This window comes from Gossypium hirsutum, chromosome D05, assembly GCF_007990345.1.
Source record: "Gossypium hirsutum isolate 1008001.06 chromosome D05, Gossypium_hirsutum_v2.1, whole genome shotgun sequence".
NCBI lineage: Eukaryota > Viridiplantae > Streptophyta > Magnoliopsida > Malvales > Malvaceae > Gossypium > Gossypium hirsutum.
Genome location: NC_053441.1, coordinates 20,265,636 through 20,281,914, shown reverse-complemented (window position 1 = coordinate 20,281,914; position 16,279 = coordinate 20,265,636). Strand labels below are relative to the sequence as shown.

General features: G+C 30.3%; 1 protein-coding gene and 1 pseudogene across 2 annotated transcripts; one reads left to right on the top strand and one right to left on the bottom strand.

Annotated features, from left to right (window-relative positions):
* Positions 1-958: 958 nt before the first annotated feature.
* On the bottom strand, positions 959-3,438 carry LOC107905059 (cyclin-D4-2). Of its 2 annotated transcripts, none has more exons than XM_041094261.1 (6): positions 2,752-3,438; positions 2,103-2,189; positions 1,907-2,005; positions 1,617-1,818; positions 1,388-1,509; positions 959-1,314 (listed from the first exon to the last, which is right to left on the bottom strand). In XM_041094261.1, the coding sequence occupies exons 1-6, from the start codon at positions 3,082-3,084 to the stop codon at positions 1,297-1,299; spliced, it is 861 nt and encodes a 286-aa protein (XP_040950195.1). In that variant the 5' UTR covers positions 3,085-3,438; the 3' UTR covers positions 959-1,296. The 2 variants fall into 2 exon arrangements, with proteins under 2 accessions (XP_040950195.1, XP_040950194.1); XM_041094260.1 differs by having other exon boundaries at positions 959-1,237; positions 2,752-3,437.
* A 10,430-nt stretch (positions 3,439-13,868) lies between these two features.
* On the top strand, positions 13,869-15,929 carry LOC107905058 (protein CutA, chloroplastic-like; annotated as a pseudogene).
* The last annotated feature ends 350 nt before the right edge of the window (positions 15,930-16,279 follow it).

Sequence of the window (16,279 nt, the reverse complement as noted above, 5' to 3'; positions counted from 1 at the left end):
AAATTGATAAAAACATTATTAAAAAAAACATGTTTAAAAATTCATATTCTTTTTAAACTTAGTTTCAATTTTAAGGTGTTGTCTTGTGGAATAACATTTTTCTTCACACTTCACTATCATATATTAATATGAATCCTTTAATTGCACCTTTATTTGACCATATATTATGTTGTATGTGCCCAAACCTGATTATTCTATTGCCATTGTGGTTTTGGAAAAAAAACGTGAATATTAATTTTGAATCTTTGATGAATTATATATTTCTAAACACGCATTAAATCAATGGAAAATAAAATTATAGTTCTGAACGAAAATAAATTTAATATTGAATGTTCCATGTGACCAGTTAATTTAATGCTTTTTTATTGTCAGAAAATAATAATCCACACAATCTTACTATTTCTTTTATAGCCCATCCACCAGTTAATTTAATGCTTTTTTATTGTCAGAAAATAATAATCCACACAATCTTACTATTTCTTTTATAGCCCATCCAAGCCCATTACTTAGAGTTACGCACTTTATATTTAGTAATAACATTATACAATAATAATTGAAACCATAGCAATATAAACAAAATCGAAATTTGGAAATGTATTTCATTTTCATATTACTATTTTTTTTTCTCCCAAAAAACTCCAAAACTAAAAATTGTATCTCACAAAGCAGAAAAAAACTGGGTTTTTTTTTTTTTATCTCTCCCACCTCTCTCTCCATTGCAAGTACTAGCTGCGAAGAAGTCTAATATTTAACAGCTGGTGACACCATCATCAAGTTATCCCTCTGTCCACGCCAAGAGCATGAAATGGCAATTCATACAAAATCCCCTCCACACTCACTACATGACAACTTATTCACCATTCATCTTCTCCCTTCTTTTTTAACACACCCAAAGCTATAGTATGCAACAGTAACAAAACATGTAGGAACGAGCATAGTGTTTTTGTGTGTGTGTGTGTGTGTGTGTGTTTGTTTGATGGTTTTACAGCTCCACTTCACAGGGTCTGTTTAGCTTTCTCCTTTTGGTACTGCGACTGGGACTGGTATGTGTTTGTGAAGAAGAGTTTGCAAATGACCCAACCGTGGTGTCATCACTTTTATAGCTGAAGCAAGCGGCATCCAGCACCCCAATTGGGCTCTGTGGCACGGATGGGACAGTTGCATTGCTTCCTACCTTAATAGACCCACCAACCAATGACATATCATTTATCACTTCCACACACTTCATCACTCTTTCCTGCAAATTCAAACCATATTAGCAAGTAAACAAATCGATCATTTATGGACCACCAGGGCTCACTTCATCACTCTTTCCTGCAAATTCAAACCATATTAGCAAGTAAACAAAGTTAAATCGATCATTTATGGACCACCAGGGCTCATTTACCTTTTTTACATGTTGAGTGAGAAAAGTAGCTTTCTCACTGTCCACTGTTGTGGTTTCTACAGCAACATATATGGCCACTGCTGCTGCAATCTCAGATGGCTTGAATTCCAAGAAGTCAATCCCTACATTTAATTCCCCACCAACCATCAGATCCCTCTCAAAAGAAAATACTACATTTGTCTTTCTGTGTTTCTGCAACTTCGAATAACACAAGAGAGAAAGGGGGGACCTTTTATTGTGCTTGAGATGAGTTGGATTGATCCCAATACTGAACTCCTTAGTGGGGTTTTATCATCATTGAGCTTGTAAAGGAAATAGTCTATGAAGGAGAATGGGGTGATTGCTTGCATTCTCCAACTCAAGGTACTCAACACTAAAAGCTCCATTCTTTGTATGGTTCTAGCCTCAAACACAAATTTAGATTCACAAACCTGTTATTCATGAACAAAAAACTGTTAGATCAAATCATCTTCTACAACACCTAAAAAATAAAATAAAAACTATTGCTAGATTTTTAACCTGCAAATCAAAAACCAATGGAACTTCAGTCTCCTCCATTTTGGCTGCAAGAGATAAACATGCAACCGCTAGTAATTGCATCATCCAAGCTTTGCCCTTCTGCATTATCCAAAGAATGGAGTTCAGTGAAAAGGGCAGGTCCAAAATGTTTAATATTCTCATGTTTGATTGGTGTTTTTTAAAAAAAAAAACTTACTGGTAATTCGTAGGCAGAGAGGAACCTGTCCAAGTAGTTTATTGATAAATACTCACACAAAGGTCCAAAACTGAAATGAGCATGAACCTGTTAAATAAACAAGACAATTAAAAAGAATCAAACATTTAAACAAAACTCAAAAGAACATTTAAACAAAACTCAAAAGAACAAGGAAAGGAATGAAATGATGAAGGCCAAAAGGCAAAATAATTGAACCCAAACAGGAAATGGAAGCATTGCAACTTATACCCTACAAACAAGGACCAATAAAGAGAAATGGAATGTTCAATAAAGCAGAAATACTTTGAAGCCGACGAGAAGGAAATGAAGAGACAAATACAATTAAACAATCAGCATAGGACCCAATTACAAAAAGGAAAAACAATCCACCGATACAAAATAAAAAGATACCAAAACAAAGAGAAAACCAAAACCAAGTTTATTTCACATAAACAGGATCAATCAAAGTCTAAGGGGGGGAAAAACCAAGATTTTCACTTTGAAACGATCCTCTGATAATGGCAAAAACAAGTCCTATTTAGTGAAATAAATGCATCCACTTCTTAAAAAAAACTCATAAATGTGAGACCTTGTAATTAATCTAATCAGAGTCAATTCTGAATTAAAAAGGATAAAATTAAAAACCCACCTTCCGAATAAAACCAACAGCTTCATTCCTAGCCGCCGGGTCTAAATCGCCACCTTGTAACCTCTTCAAGTAACCGGCATTGGGCAAATGCTGATGTTCTTTCTCAACCATCAAAACCACACATTCCTCGCTCTGCAACGGCAACCCATCTTCACCGACGCCATTAAAGACTCGGTCTTGATTCGAGTTTCGATAAAAACTATGATCCCATGTCGACCCAAACTCTCCCACCTCACCACTCCCGCCAAAGTAACAATCGTTATCACCGAAAATGCTGGTGTCGTCTTCTGCACATAGAAGACTCGAAACCATACAATCGAAACTGGGTGCCATTGCAGACAATAAAAAACCTCTCAACAAATTCAAAGAAAAAATCTAAATCTAAATTAAACTCTCTTTTATCGTACCTTCTAAACAATAAATGGATTTTCTACTTGAATTAAAAAAAAAAGTGTTCCTTTAATCAATGAATAGAAATGGGTTTTGTAAGAAATGGAAAAAAAACAAAGAAAAAAAATCAAGTATACAAATAGAGAGTGAAGTTTTGCAGCAGTCTCTGAAAAAGACTGCTGAAGAAGAGGGTCTCTTAAGAAGCAAATCAATGCCCTTTTTAGGGTAAAAGCAAGAGAGAGAGTGCGTGTGTGACTCTGATAGGGAAAGAGAGTGAGAGAATCGGAGGGAAAGAGGAGAATATATATATATAGATATATAAGTACTGCTTGCTAATTTACTAATTATTTATGTTGTTTTTGAGTCTTTGGACTTTCTTTTATATACGTAGATTTTTATTTTTATTTTTTACTTTTCTACGATTTTTTATTGAATCGCGATTGCTTTTGGATTCTGCTTCTTAATAGATTTTTAGAATTTAGTGCGTTGAAAAAAAAGGTAATATTTTGTTATTTTGGTAACAAATTGTAGAAAATTATGATTTATCACTTCATTTGGTGTGTTTATTTACCATAATTAGCCAAAAATGAAACTTGTTTAAAAAATTTTCAATTTTTTATATTATTTTCTTTGAAAAATTCACTTTTATATATCGGTTTGAAATAATATTACCATAATTAATAAAAAATCACTTCGTTTCGATTAAATCAGTTTTGGTTTCAAAATGTTCCATGAAAAATCAGTTTTCGTTTCAATGAAAAATCACTTTTATATATCGGTTTTGGTTACCATAATCAGGAAAGTTTGGATGAATATTCTTTCTTTTTTTTGCAATCAATTTGAAAGTTTTTTTTTTCTATTTCAGTTTATAAATGTTCAAGTTTATTACTGTACATATTTTGTGACATTCAAATTAATTCTTACATTTTAATGATTAATTTAACTCAATAATTAGGGTTTAGCATTACTTGCACTAAAACTTGATTGTAATTGAATAAATTTGGTTAGTTTAGTTCGATTAATTATCAAGTAAAATTGTTTATTTAATTATGTATTTTTAAAAAGGTTAATTTAGTTCAATTTATTAAGTTTTAATATTAAGCGAAACCGTTGATTCAATTATACATTTTAAGAAGCTTAATTTAGTTTGATTTATTGAAATTTGATATTAAGCAATTATGCATTTTTAAAAAGGCTAATTTAGTTTAATTTATTGAGTTTTTATATTAAGTGGAACCATTTATTCTGTTATACATAGTAAAACCGCTTATTCAATTGTGCGTTTTAAAAAAGGTTAAATTTAGTTGAATTTATTAAATTTTGATATTAATTAGAACCGTTTATTCAATTATGTGTTTTTAAAAATGCTATTTTAGTTCAATTCATTGAGTTACGATATTAAGTAAAACCGTTTATTTAAGTTATATGATTTAAGAAGATTAAATTAATTAAGTAAAATCGTTTATTCGGTAATATGTTTTTAGAAGGTTAGTTTAGTTTTTTATTTATTGAAATTCAGTATTAAATAAAACCATTATTTTCAGAAAGTTGAGTTCGATTTATTGCGTCTTAATGGCGTTAGCTTAATTTGATATATTGAGTTTTAGTGCCAAAGAAAATCGTTTATTCAATTATACATTCTCAAAATTAATAAAGTTGTGCTTATGAGTGAAATGGACGTTTTTAATATTTAATATTTAATAATTTAAATGTGTTTGATAGTTATATTAATTTTTTATTATCAATAATGAATAAATGTTGAATAAAATAATTAATTAGAAAACTTTGAAGTTGTTAAGTTGATTTTAATTTTTAAAATATGTTTACGATTATATATCTGGGTTTTTTTTTAAATCAAGTATTCAAATGTTATCATATTTAATTTTTATTCCAAGCTATTCAAATTATATAAAAATATTGTATCATTTTTAAAAATCAATTTTTTTTATTAAACGCTATAATTATATCTTGGACTTAATTTGTATTAATTTATCAAATAATATTTTTATATAAATCCAATACTTATAAATTAAGTGCTAAAAGTTCAACACTTAATTTTTTTAGCTTATCAATGAACACCTAAATAACCGGTTGTAGTTTAGTGGCAAGTGTAACAGCCCAATTTTCAGTAGTGTCAGAACAGTGATTTGAGATCACTAAATTCGATGAAGAAGTTAGAAATATTTTTGAATTAGTGAATTTTGTGATTTAAAATAAATTATTAGGTAAATTGGGTCGAAAACGAGGTATCGAGACCTCGATATTATAAACTGAGCCGTAAATATTTTTATAAATATTTACGGAGTGTCAATAGGATAATATTAAAGTTTCGTTAAGAAATTTTAATGTTTCGATAGTTAATTATGAAAAAGGATTAAATTGCAATAGGGATAAAAGTTTAATTATAGATTAAAGAAAAGTTAAAAGGACCAAATAAGCAATTATACCTTTTTCTAAAGTTGAGGCGGCATAATGAAAGAAATATCTGAGATATTCTAGTTAATATATATATATTATATGTAAGTAATGATTATTATTAATATTTTATATTATATTATATTATATATATATATAACAAAAGAAAGAATAGAAATGAGAAAGAAAGAAACAGAGAGCAAAACGAAACAGAGAAGGGAGAAAGAAGAAAAAGAAAGAGCGACGGTTCAGGGGTTTCAAAACTTCTAAATTTAATTGGTAAGTCAATTTAGTCCCTTTTTCTTATGGTTTTGATATTTTTGGAATCCTAGAGCAAAACACTACTTGATTTAAGTGGAAATTTTGGAAGTTAGTAGGTTATTAGATGTTGTTCATGTTGAATTAATTGATGAATTAGATGTTAAAATGATTAAATTTTAAGTTAAAAGTTAGTAAAAGGTTGATTTGTAAAATAAAATATAAGTTTTGAATCGATAGGGATTAAATTGAAAGAATCCCGAAATTAGGGATTTATGGTGAAATTGAAGAATTAAATTGATTTTATAGTAAGAATTAAGAGAGAATATAGAGTTAGAATGCAAAAATAAAATTAGTATTGATAAGGGATTAAATTAGAATTTGAGGTTGCCATAGAAGGGAAAAATGTTCAGAATGTTATAAAACATAAGAATAAGAGATGAAGTTTAATTTCCGAGCCTTGGGGCAAAAATGTAATTATGTAAAAGTTTAGGGGCAAAATTGTAATTTTGAAAAAGTTAGAGTCGAGGGCTATTTTGATGAATGTGATTATTAAATAAGTTAAATTTACTATTTTAGATCAAGAAGTACGAAACTCGAGGTTAGACAAAGGGAAGAATAAAGTTGAAGACTAAGTTGGTGAATTTGGCTATAATTGGTACCGAGGTAAGTTTACGGTAAATAAATGCAATATTTCAATATTTATTATTAATGCTGTTAATTTCCAGCAATTATGAATTTATTTTATGAATTTATTTGATGATGATCCAAGCATGAAATGATAGAGAATTAAAATTTAAAAGTCCCGTTGATACATAAGGATGGTTCTGGATACGAATGTCATGACATTTGGGTAAAGAGATCCCATGTAAGACCATGTCTGGGACATGGCATTGGCATCCTTAAGATCATGAGAGGTCCCCTGTAAGACCATGTCTGGGACATGACATGGGCACCGAGACGAGAGGTCCCATGTAATACCATGTCTGGGACATGGCGTTGGCACCGAGATGAGAGGTCCCCTATAAGACCATGTCTGGGACATGGCTTTGGCATGTTATTATCAGAAGAGACCCGAGTATTCTTATTATTCCAATGTAGTTCAACGGGCTTGTAAACGAATCATGTTCATGAAAGTTCAGTTTAAAGCATAAATGGCAAGCTCAGGTAAGTTGTAAGACTTAAGAACTTATTATACTATCAATTGATGTTCAACGATGCAGCAATGATTGAGTAAGTTATGCACACAAATATTCTAAGTAAACAAGTAAGAGAACTAGTATGATATTAACTAAAGAGTAAACTAGAGATATAGACATTGAGTTTAATTATTTAAGTTAAATATTGTTATTTATTTGCTAGTAAACTTACTAAGCTTTATGCTTACTTCTTTTATTTCTCTTTCTCTTATAGTATTGCAAAGCTACTTCAAGGATCCTAAAGAAGTCGGAGATCGTCCACACTATCAACTACAACTGCTCGGTATTTTATATCGAAACACGTTTAAGTTATGGCATGTATAGGGATTTAGTTATTTTGTATGTTTGTAGTGATGATTTTGCTAATGAGTGATGTGTAAGTATTTGATGATGTATGGTTATTAAAATGATTAAGGATGAAAGTGTTTGTTGTTATGAAATATTAGGTGATAAATTATGCATGGAAATCATGAAAGGATAAAATTTTGCAAAGAAACAGAATTCAGGCAGCACAGTGACGTGAATTTGAAAAATCACCCAAGATAGTATAAAATGAATTAGAGGGTGAATGATATATGGAATTAAAGCTTGTTGAGTCTATTTTCATGGAAAAATAACGGTGTAGAGAAAAGAAATTTATATTTTAAGATATGTGAATTTTAGTAAGATAGGGTCAGAACTGTTTTTGGAGTCCCCTGTTTTGAGTTTAGAAAATAATTACAAATTGTAAAAAAATGGTTATGAGTTGAAATTTACATGCTTAGATTCCTTAATGAGTCTATTTTCTATAGAAACAAGTAAGAACTTCATATGAAAATCCTATAGTGAGAAAACTTATTTTTAGTGACTAGAGGTCAGGGCAGTCTGGTGGTGACACAGGGGAGACTTTAACTAATAAACTGTACTAATTTGCTGAACCAAAAATTCTAAAAATTTTATGGTGAGTAGATATATGAGTCTAGTTTCAGAGAAAATTTACGGGATTAAATTTCGAGTTCTGTAGCTCAAGTTATAATTAATTTAGTAACTGCTGCGCGATTAGACAGATTTGCTGCGAATAATGAAATAAATTTTCAAACCTAGTTTTTATGCTCCGAATTGGTAAGATAAGCTAAGTAATGCCTCGTGCTCGACTCCGGAAACGGTCTCGGGTAAGGGGTGTTACAGCAAGGGACTTTGTGTTCAAGTTTTCTGTTAGCCTTTATATCGAATTCAATCATTAAACTATAATTTAGTTGTTGGAATCAGACTAGTTGAACCAGGAACCAACATGTCAGTATGGATAAAGGGTTGAATTGAGCTAAGAAACGGTTAAAGTGGTGGTCGAATTGATTTTCTCTTTTTTTATGATTTTTTAATAATTTATTTAATTAAAATCAGACCGGTCGGGTGAATCGGAAATTGATGGGTCTAACTAGTTCGACCACCAATTCATTTTAAAAATCACTGCTTTATAAAATAAAAAATAAAATAAAGAAGTTAACTCCACTAAACATTCCGAAACTATGATCTCATTCAAAATCAGTCACTAAACTTCACATCATTCTAATCACACCCTCAAACTATCAAGATTATATCAATTAGGTCATGTTGTTACTAAAAGCATTGATTTAATTGTTAAATGAACATCAGCTTATACCTAACATAATTTAAAATAAAACTTTAAGAAAAATGAATGTTTTAAAAAAAAAACTTTTCAAAACTTGTACAAAAGCTTTATCGTTTATTTTTTTTGGTCTAACTTTATTCTTAGTCCGTACCTTAAAAAGTTATATGGAACGTTTTATTTATTTTTTAATTTTAAAGTTAGTTAGATGGGATTGAACATGTTATTTAACGACTAAATTAATGGTTTTAATAATGAAAAGACTTGGTTGATTTAACACTAATAATTTGTTTTGAAATTTAAGGATGAATTTAAAATGAAAATTATAAGTTTAAGGATATTTGGTAGAATTGGTATGTTTTTTGGGGTTGTTTTTATATTAGATGCCATAATTTGTGGAAATTTTTAAAAATAAAATTAGTGATGCCATAACAATGTAATTTTAATTATTTAAAAGGATAAGAAAATTATGTGTAAAAATGGTATTCTTAAATGAAAGGAGTGAATCCGCAATGAAAACTGATTAGAGAGAAAGGACCAGCAAAAGGGGTGAAGATTGGCAATCATCACCAGGAAAACAAGTACAATTTCCCAATTATTTACCAATAAAACTTTCATTCCCATAATTTTTAATTAAAAATAATCAACATTTAATTTGTTATATTTTTCTGAATTTAATTTATAATTTGAATGTTTAACATAAACCTTAAACCTGATTTTAATCATTTATATATTAATTTTGAGATAGATTTTTTCTCTTTTATATTTTAATATTTTTCTGTTTTATAATTAATCAAATATAATTTTATTTATGAAAAAAGTTAAACATATTTATTTTTATAATAAATTAACGTGTAATTAGATCTTTCTTATTTGGTAATTGAAAATAAATGAATGAATGGATTTAATAGAAAATTTTTATTTAAAATTTACTTTGTAAATAAATTTTAATAGGATTTTATGGCTTTTTTTTTTTCTTCAAATTTGATGGATAAATGTATTTTACACTAAACCTAATTTCACAGAGAGGAATGAATTATCAACAATTTAAGCTCCGTGATAAGGTTAAGTACCAATTGAAGATTTCGTATTGAGGTATATTCTGTATCACTACACGAGAAATTTTAGTTAAACGTCAATGTAAATTACATGTATATTCAAAAATTTAAAAAAAAATTGATAAACAAAAGAGAAAATTATATCAAATTAAATTGAGCGTTAACTCTGCCTTGTTGAAGGAACCCAAAATTTCATTAATAATTTGCAGGCTTAACCTCTATACTAAATTTAATTTAGTTACACCGTCAGCAATTAGAGTACATTCTCTGAGAATGTATCTTATCCACCACTAACTTTCATCCGTTAGACTCTCTTAGACATTGTAATTCTTGATCACCTCCAAATTATTTGTTTAAATTATAACCTTTTGATACCTTTAAAATGGTTATCAACCTAGTCTTATCATAATATTTTCCTTTTTCGTTTTAATTTTGGACATTTAACTTCCTGTTTGTGTCCAACGTTTCTTTTAAAGCATTAGTTAGAACTTATGATCTCAAATTCCAATGATTCCAGTTGGTGAAATCAAATGGAGTTTTTAATGAAAATGTTCCTTAAATTATCCATCTGCATTCTTACCTGTTTTAATCCTTATTCATACGATTGCTATTTTTATTTTGTATAAAATTAATTTTCTCAGTTGAAGCACAAAGGGAAAAAAATGCTAACCCCAATCACTAATTCAAGAATTTTCGTTCTTCCCAAACAGAAACTCAGGGAACAGTAATTAACTCATGCAAGTAGAAGAAGAAGAAAAAAAAGCATTTGAAATATTCTCAAAATCAGCCCCTAAAAAACCATTTTTGTACAAAGAGGTATGGATTTTTGCTTTTCCTTTCACTTTGTTTTGGATTCTGCAAGTAGAGCTTTTTCTATTATTACTTTTCAGCAAGTGAGTGATTAGATCCTTCTTTCTTTCTTTTTTTAATTAGGAACATTAAACAGTGAAACTGGACTTTGAAAATGGGATTAAAATCATTAAAGGAGAGACATTTTCTGAGGGTAAAAATCCCATCATTTTACTTCATCGGTAATGGTGTGTTTTTAAAACAAAACAATGTCTGGTCGACTGCTAATATTTACAGTCAAATGAAGACTGTAGAGATCAAGTAAAAGAACATCTCACGACAGTTGGTCCTTTCTTTATTTTGTTTTTCTTAGATGTTCTTAAATCACACACAGCCAGATTCGATACCCCTCGACTAGGAATTTTTCTTATTCTCACAATACCAATCCCATGATAATCACATTACAATTACGACTTCCATTTGCCTATCAATTATTCCTCAACCAATTTTAAAATTCGATTAAAAAATGATTTTTTTAAATGACAAGATAATTGTTTTTGAATTATTAGTTTGTCCGTTTATTGTCACTTATCATTCACATAAATCGTGATTTCATTACACCAAGTCAAGTTGATGATCTAATGAGAAGATTTATGTTATATGGCATTAATGATAATCTACCCGTCAACAGATACACAAGCGTTTCCCTTTGAATATATATTTTTTAAATCAATAAAGGATATAAAATAACTAGCACACCTATAATTGTTTTCATTTTTGGATAGCTCTCTATCAACTAATAGCCCCTCTTGGTCCTAAAACACCACTCGTGGTTCTTCGACCTTCTGGGTGAGTCGTCTCTCCATCCTCCTTTTGTATTATGATAACTTTGTTTGATTTATCCATCAATATTATTGATGTGAGTCTACCGAAAATCTGATTTCATTGAATTTAACTATTGGTATATCAGATTTTTAGATATTGAATCGTAGATAAAAGATAATAAATTTAAATAAATAAATAAAAACAAAAATGACGAATTATGAAGGATAGAAAATGTAGAAGCAAACTTTGAATTCAATCTTCATGATTGTATTAACATAAGAAGATAAAAATTGGACCGAATTACGATTTAACCTTGGATGCTTCTGTAACTTCTCAAGGCATTCATCAAAGGCGTGCTTAGGATATAAGTAAGTAAATTAAAGAGACTTTATTATCACAAATTTCAAACCCTCTTTTCCTTCCCCAATATTCTTTCAACTTTTTTCTAACCTTTTTATATTTTTCTTTCATAAAATCCCCCCCCTTTTTTATTACAAAATTTCACCCTTATTTAACTTTTAATGTTTTACCCCCTTTTGGACTTAAAAATGAAAATTTGGGAGTCAAAATAAAATAAAGAACAGGACCCTCCCATAGGCATATGGGGGGTGATGTTGTTGTCAGTTATGCTTGTGCTAATCTCAAAGACCATATTCCCACCCACGTCCATTTTGATCTAAAATTTAAACTTAAACTAAACAAAAGCAAAGCAAAGTGTTTAATGTGATGGTAGTGTTTGAGATCCGAGCTTAACCGAGTGTCATGTCATGCCTCATTGCCCACCACCCATTTTTTTAACTCACACTTCCAATATTCTTCTTCTTCTTCTTCTTTTGTTACTCTTGTCTTGTGGCAGTTTTTTGTTTTTTTTGTTTTCCTCATTTATGTGACTTAAGGTCAATTTCACTTCGTTTCAATATACTAATATCTATTATTATTTTTATGTTTTTGTTATAATTTCTTCATTTTATATGACTTTTTAAAATTATTTTCATCATAATTTCTTAATTTTTCAAATAAAATATTTTTAAATTTTAGGGTGATTTTTTTTCTTAATATATACCATACCAATTTTTATTCATAATTCTTTCGCAACTCTTAAATTAGATGAAAGACACGTTTAAATATATTTAAATCTATTTTTTTATTAACGATTCTAACTGAATGGAAAATTAAATCGAAATCAAAAACACAAATTTTAAATAAAAGCAATTTGTGGGTAAAGTCAAAAGCTGGAAATATAAAGAATTGGATAGAAATTAGGGCGAGCAAATCAAATTTTACCATAAGTAATGCAAACAAGTGGGTAGAAACTTAGATGAGAGGGTTGAAGTGGGGTTATATTGTGTAATGGCATTATTCATGTGGTGAAGCTGTTTAAATCGATGTATTTAAAATATGTAAACTGCATAAAAACTAATATATGTATATTATTTGTTAAGAATGAGACAGTAAGAAGTACAAATCGAGGAATCATTTAAGCGATCCAGATTCAGGAATGTAGCTGCACCCCCATTACCCAAAACCTTGATTAAATATATATATATACTATTCACCCCTTGCCTTAAAATATGACCTTCGCTAACTCATCCCAATACCCCAAACACGACACGAATGAGTTTAAATAAACATACCCCAAGTCATAAATAAAACAAGAGTTGTTAGAATTAATTCGTTGGATTGGTGATCTATTTGTAGGACATGGGCAACACCGCCACCTACGCCGTGGTCCGCCATCACAACACCCGCCGTATCTCCTCTGTCTCTGCTATTTTACGCCACCACCTCCCTTTAAAAAAAAAAAATCCCCCACTTGTCCACTTGTTCACTCAGTCATTAACATTAACATTCAGATTGTATAACATCATATGACATTTTTGGTCTCACCAATAAGAGTTACTGTCTTATCCACAAAATTTGATTTTTCTTGTTTATCATAATTTTATAATAATTTTTTTATGATTATTTATTTTACTATTCAGGTTAGAGTTGATATTCAAGTAAAACTCTATTAATAAGAAGAAAACAATCACTTTCACTCCTTCCAATTCATAATGCATTTATTAAATCCTTAATCCACATTGAAAAACTTAAGTAAGAATCCAATGCCTAAAGGGTTGGATGTCATGGGCTGAGAGCAAAAGCATTTTGGATTTAAATCCTCAGATTACCAAATTGGTATGGTGGGCTTGGTCTTATTGGAGTTTAGACTTTTGGAAATTCAAGCCTAACTTAATCTTAGATATTATTTTAATGAATAAAAACTAAATTTAATAAAAAAAATTAAAATTTTAAATCCCGAGAGTGCAGTGATATCAAATTAGGTGAAAATAAGTATTATTGAACCAAAATTTTATTTTATTTTATGACACAATGAAATAACTCGAAAAGTAAATAAAATTATTCCTAATTTTTAAAAAAATTAATGAATCTGAATCAATGAAATCCAAACTAAAAAAATTATCTTTGATTTTAAAAAAATTAAAACGCTATAATTATTATTTTTTTCGAAAACCAAACTAAATCCAATGATGATATTTCAGGTTTGAACCCATCTTTTAATATCAAAAGGGGGCTAAGTAACAAAAGTAATAGGGGCAAAAACCCCATAGGCCTTTCAACAATGGGTCGACAAAGCTTACTGAATGAAATGGTGGATAGTACACGTGGCAAAAACCTCATCTCAATTCTAAAATATATTCTAAAATTGTGTTGGGTGTCAGTTGAGAGTATCGAATCGAATGGAGTGAACTCTTAAGTTTCCAGATAGGAATGCCAGAACCTTCTGCCACCTAATATAAAAAGCACTACACCCAAACCAAACAATGGCTTCCACTCTTTGTTGTAGAGCATCGTTTCTTGTTTCATCCAACGCAACACGACGCCGTTTCCAACTGCTCGCTTCGTTTCCCACTCTCTCTTCTTCTTCCTCTTATCTCAAAATGGGTTGCGTCCAGCCTCTCCCCTTTGTTCGTCTCTTAAGGTAGCAGTTATTCGTTAGCATCACCCCCACTAAATAATTCAACTATATATATATTCTAATTTTCTTTCAATTTAGCCTCTAATATCCTTCTGGGATTCTTGCTTAGATCCAAGTTCAGTACCCGTGCACCTGATAAGACCGTCCCCGTTGTAAAAATGGAAGCGAGTAGCAACACTGTTCCAAGCATCGTCGTTTATGTTACTGTTCCAAACAGGGACGCAGGTTTGTTTGTTTTTTTAACTTTTTTGGTGCTGGAAAGAGTCATAGAATCTGGGTTTGGTGAAAGAAACCATATTTAAGTATCTTAGCTTTTGGGAATTTATAGCCAATTCATAAACATTCATTTGCATCACGGCACCTTTTTCCAATTCATTCACAATGTACGTGCAGGTAGGAAGCTGGCTGATAGCATGTCAAAGAGAAACTTGCAGCATGTGTGAACATAGTACCAGGTTGGAATCTATATGGTTCTTTATTTTGCACCATTGATACCATAGCAAATCTGTTTCATCCATTGAAAATATATCTTGTTGTGTAAATGTAAACTGCCATGATATCATAGCAATCTGGTTCAGTCAAAGACTGACAGGTTCTTTGTTTCTGATTTTGTAATCATTTGAGCCAACAATGGTTACTAAAATATAATTGTTATGAAGCATGAATGTATTGTGAATGCAGGTGTGGTATCAGTGTATGAATGGGAGGAAAAGGTATGAACTTTATTTTGGATAAATTGCTTTTTTCTTTTTTTTTCGAATAATGCAAGTAAACCATTAAGGCTTCAGGTTTCCTGGCAAATTGAGAAATATTTGAAAATCTAATTATTCTTAATTAAAAAAAAAAGAAAGAAGAAGAAGCCTTTTTAACTTAATAGAGCTTTTGCTTAGGCTGCCAGTCTAAGTATTTCTGATGGCCTTCTGTAAAAGCTATGTTTATATTCATTTATACAAGAAAGAACGAAGTAAATAGGCTATGTCGCTGCTTCTTTAACCAATTTATGGGCAGGTCAACAGAGATCCTGAGGAACTGCTGATAATCAAAACAAGGCAATCCCTACTGCCAGCACTCACAGAACATGTCAAGGCAAATCATGAATATGAGTAAGCAAAAAGCCTCTTTACTTTTTTTTTCAACTAAAATGTTATTCAGACGTTGAATTTTAAAGTTTGAAATTGCAGCTACTACATAGATGAAGTCATAGGGTTGTCTTCAAAAGAAAAAAATTATGGGTGTCCCCCTTTAACTTCGGGACATTATTATCTTTTTACAATTGCATCAAAACTTTTTATTTTTTGTTGAACCCCTTTTAAAGGTAAGAAAAGAGCACCGTTTTATTTTTGAACAAATAAACTAGGAATGCAATAAAACAGCAATGGCGAGATTCTTTTGTTTATCTTACTTTTTTACCCTTTCTTTTTCTCAGTGTACCAGAAGTAATTGCCTTACCAATTGGCGGCGGCAGCGCTGAGTTTCTAGAATGGCTCAAAAACAGTACAAGGGAGTGAAATTCTCGGATCTTGTATTATGGTGTGACCGTGTGTAAAACCTTTTAATCTTTTATGTTTCCTTTTATGAGGATCTGGTGTCTGGCTTGTATGAATGTATATGGCTTCTTCTGGCCTAAATAAAGACTCTCTCATGTTTACAATATGTCATATGAAATCTAAAACCTATTTTTCATAAGAATTTAAGTGTTCTAAAATTTAGCGTCGGTTTAAAAGGATAAATACAATCAACCAATTTGTTTTGAATTCCTTAATTTCCTTTGTTTTTAATCTCTTTTTCGATCTAATACGAATTCTACCCTAGTTATTATGTCCAGTTTTCTATGCCGTCTTTATAAACAAAATCTATCATGGAATTACTACTGTGCAGTAAATATAACTAACTAATTGGAAAATGCCACCTATCCAAGTCGCTTCCAAATTCAGAAATCTAGTCGGGGGTAGAGTATAGCATCATGCCATGGATTACTTCCCATTTTAAATTACACACTTTAATCAAC

What these genes read in the sequence shown, in the direction of transcription:
- LOC107905059 (XM_041094260.1), bottom strand. Translation starts at nt 3,084, where the DNA reads ATGGCACCCAGTTTCGATTGTATGGTTTCGAGTCTTCTATGTGCAGAA. An exon ending in TCTCTGCCTACGAATTACCA is followed by an intron (nt 2,006 to 2,102) that starts GTAAGTTTTTTT and finishes TGGATAATGCAG; the next exon opens with AAGGGCAAAGCTTGGATGAT. An exon ending in TCACTCAACATGTAAAAAAG is followed by an intron (nt 1,238 to 1,387) that starts GTAAATGAGCCC and finishes TTGAATTTGCAG; the next exon opens with GAAAGAGTGATGAAGTGTGT.